The sequence below is a fragment of the Fukomys damarensis genome, unplaced genomic scaffold, assembly GCF_012274545.1.
Source record: "Fukomys damarensis isolate Sample0158 unplaced genomic scaffold, DMR_v1.0_HiC HiC_scaffold_37, whole genome shotgun sequence".
Taxonomy (NCBI): Eukaryota; Metazoa; Chordata; class Mammalia; order Rodentia; family Bathyergidae; genus Fukomys; species Fukomys damarensis.
In genome coordinates, this window is record NW_022900949.1 from 37374481 (window position 1) to 37378301 (window position 3821).

General features: G+C 46.6%; 1 protein-coding gene across 1 annotated transcript; it reads right to left on the bottom strand.

Moving 5' to 3' along the window:
• Positions 1–794: 794 nt before the first annotated feature.
• LOC104850015 (WD repeat domain phosphoinositide-interacting protein 4-like) lies at positions 795–2262 on the bottom strand. Its single transcript, XM_033759750.1, has one exon. It carries the CDS (start codon positions 2098–2100, stop codon positions 1018–1020), a length of 1083 nt encoding a protein of 360 aa, XP_033615641.1. The 5' UTR covers positions 2101–2262; the 3' UTR covers positions 795–1017.
• Between the last annotated feature and the right edge of the window lie 1559 nt (positions 2263–3821).

A 3821-nucleotide genomic window follows, 5' to 3' on the forward strand; every position in this document is an offset into this window, starting at 1 on the left:
ATTCATTAGGAGACTGGAACTGCTGGAAAACAACAGGAGTATACAGGGAAACCCCAGTGGTGGTCTTTCACATGTAAATTAATATTTTATAATATAATAAAATTCCTAGAATTAAAATGAATAATAGAAATAAATACTCCTAAAGTAAGTATAGGTGTTAGACACTGACCTTGTGATCCTTGCCACGAAACTTAACCTTACCTGCCGGGCTATGGTGGAAATACATTGTTTTCCCCAAAAAGAGTGTTTTGAAAAGACAGACTCATCTTCTTTGACTATTTATTACAACTTAAAATGGAATTGTTCACAATTTTGGATGAGTTCGGTTGCATTCAATTTGTTATATACTCATAAATATTTATCTTAGGGAGTAGTTGACAAACCTACTGGTTCTACCTGTAAATTTAAAACTAGGTCAATTTTATCATTCAGGGCTAAGCAGCATCCATCAATCTTATCTCTCCAACAGCAAAACTGAGGTAGTTTCAAGGTAAAACACTTTTATTTTCTTTTCCTTTTTTTTTTTTTGCGGGGGGGGGCTTTATATGCATAGTCATCACATCAGAAATCATCTCTCCTCTTAAACCTTTCTAAATCTCAAGGTAAACCAGGCGTGGTGGTACACGCCCGTAAGCACTCGGGAGGCTGAGGCAGGAGGATCGCTGTGAATTGGAGACCAGCCTGGGCTACACAGTGAGTTCCAGGTCAGTTTCAACTACATAGTGAGACCCTATCTCAAAAAACAAAAAACAAAACAAAACAATCTCAAGGAAAAGTTATGCTACTTTCTCTGGACCCGTGGGCATCTTCACCCGGATAGGGGCCCCAGGGATCTGCTACCTCCCTGCAGTCATCAAAATGTGAAGTGAGCTGTTGGCTTAGACACAGCTTTGCTGAGTGGAAAGAGACACAAGCCTCTTTCGTGCTCGCTGGCTGGTGGCTCTCAGCACTTCCCCACATCCAAGGCTCAACTCCGCAATTTGTTACTGCAGGTTCCTAGCACAGCCCCCAGGGTCCTTAAAAGTCGTCTTCCTCACACATGTCAAGGTACACTTCGAAAGCCTCTCGCTTGCAGTTTCCATCGGGAGTGAAGACATATTTGTGGAAGGTTCCATCTACGCAGATGGCAATAACGGAGTTGACGTTCTTGGCAGTATTGCAGGCGAAGGCGCAGATGCAAGCTGACTCAGCAGGCAAATGGAATCTCGCCAGGCTCCACTGAGAGGCCACGTACTGCCCAATCATAGGCCCCACCTTGCCCAAGCTAGCCAGCGCAGAGCGGCGGTTGAGACGGGTATCCTTGAGAGCGAAGATATGCACAGTGCCCTTATCACTGGAAGCGCAAAGGAAGCAGGAGTCATGGCTGAAGTTAATGCAGTATACAGTGGCAGGGTCAGCACCTCGGCGCAGCTCTACTAGTTTCTCCTTGGACTGGGTGTCAAAAAGGCGAATGAGGGTTCCCTTCTGGGAAGCTGAGGCCACCACGGTGCCGGGCCGGTTCAGGGACACACAGGCCACGTCACTCTGATGGGCACTGATAGTGAACGGGGCAGACGAGGTGCCAGGCTTGGCGCTCGCCAGGTCCACAAGTTGCAGGCTTCCACACTTGCGTCCTGGAAACACAAGCAGTTGCTTCTCCCGGCTGGGACAGAGATCACAGAGCCCCTTGGGGTTGTCCCGAGTGTCAAACTCAAACAGCTTTCGGGGGCTGTCGGGGAAGGAGTACACGTAGATGCGGTTCCTCAGCGCGATCACGATCTTGTCATGGCGCACGCGCACAGCCAGCACCGGGGTGGCGAAGGTGAATTCCAGCACCAGCTTGTCTTTGGAGTCCTTGCCTTCCCGGGCATCGTCCCAGATCAGCACTGACATCTCGGAGAACTTGGAATGGCTACCACAGCCCACCAAGGCCAGCAGGTTGGAGCGGTGCAGCATCTCTACCAGGCCCATGCTGCCCACCTGCCTGTAGTCCAGACGCCCCATCTCCATCAGTGGCTCCAAATTGTAGATGCGCACGCCTGTCTCCATGGCACAGCAAAAGCAGCTTTGGTCTTGGTTGAAACGCAGGCTGGTGACCCCTCGAAGTGGCTGCTGAGTCATGGTTCAGGATTTCTCCCCTGGACACAACAGGATAAGGGGAAGAGTCCTGAGGTCTCCCTTCCAAGTCTTAGAACTGCTCCCAAGTGATGTCTTCCACTTCTCTCCTCTTAACTTCTTTGCCAGACTTCCGGGCTTTGGTGCCCGGCTCTAGTGTTCGCCTCAGGCCCCACTTCCGGGGGAGGGAGTCTATGCCCGGAAGTGACGTCCGGCGGAACATCTTGGTAGCTGTCCCTCTCCTTGGGTTCACGGTTCTTATGACCCTCCCCCGCTCTACAGCAGGATTTTCCAAGGAGAGATCCGGGAGCCGAGGAGGGTTGGAGGCTCCCCAAGAGACTGAGCGCGAGTGAGTGAAGCAGAAAGAGCTGCCATTCCCTTAAAGTCATTTTCCTACAGTTAGCACGTTCTTCTTTGTGCAGTCCTAGGACCATACAGAATATACTTAATGTAGCCTCTATGTGGCTGCCGCGCCCATGTCAGAAATAGAGCAAAGCACCTGAAATTATGTTCACATGCTGTACAAGCCCTGCAATTTCCTAGATGTCTCTATCAGTTTCTGTGCATCGTGAGTTTTTAATAGATAAAATAGCACTAGTTTGTAGTGGTAGTAGCATTGCTATCTTACCCTAATAGCCTAGACTCTCTTGTGCTCTAGGCATATTTGAACTCAGTTTCAAAAGCTCTTTCATTTTTTACTGAGAGCAATTCACTAGAACATCCTCCCTGTTATTCACAATCAACTCTTCATGGTTGTTTCCTTGTTGATTTTCAGTGAATTTAAAAAAATCACTTTGGTGTTACTGAGGTCTGCATTTTCCATGGAATACTAGCTGTGCTGGCTAAAGATGGGAAATGAGAAGAGAAGAGAGTGATCAGTGTCTGGGCAGGGCATAATTACTTAAAAGTGGACAATATGAAAGTGGAAGAATATATAACAAGGATATTTTTCACCATAAAGTACTACTCTGTGCCAATCAAGGTACGGTGTATCGAAAAATGAAGAAACATGGTCCTTCATCTCAGAAAACTGACAGCTCTTTTTTCCTTTCAACCCTTGTCAAATCACTCAATTTTCCCTATTCTAAATTTTTATCATACTAGTCAGGGTCCTTACCAGTTCATTCTTGGATTACTATGACTCTTCCCTATAAGGTTTGACATCAGACCGCCCAAATAGAAAGACCCGATTCAAAAATGGGTGTCTGAAATGAACAGAAAACTTCTCAGACAAACAAGTAAAAGCAGCAAATAAATATATGAAAAAATGTTCCACATCACTGGTTATCCAAGAGAGGCAGATGAAAACAACACTGAGATTCCACCTCACCCCACAAAGAATGGCTGCTATCAAGAAATCAACTAATTAATAACAAATGCTGGTGGGGTTGTGGGGAGAAAGGAACCCTTCTCCATTGTTGGTGGGAGTGCAGACTGGTGCAACCACTGTGGAAATCAATATGGGGATACCTCAAAGAACTAGGATTAGAGGTCCCATTTGACCCAACTATTCCTCTGCTGGGAATCTTTCCAAAAGAATTGAGAGAATCATACCACGGTGATATATGTGCACCCCTGTTTATAGCAGCACAATTTGTAATAGTTAAAACTTGAAGACAGACCAACTGCCCATCAATTGGAGACTGGATAAAGATGTGGTTCTTCTGTAAAACAGGGTACTATTCAGCCATAAAGAATGAGAAAGTAAACTGGGAGTGGTGGTGCAC

Bases quoted from the DNA above. Each gene is read 5' to 3' on its own strand.
- LOC104850015 (XM_033759750.1), bottom strand. From the start codon at position 2,100: ATGACTCAGCAGCCACTTCGAGGGGTCACCAGCCTGCGTTTCAACCAA.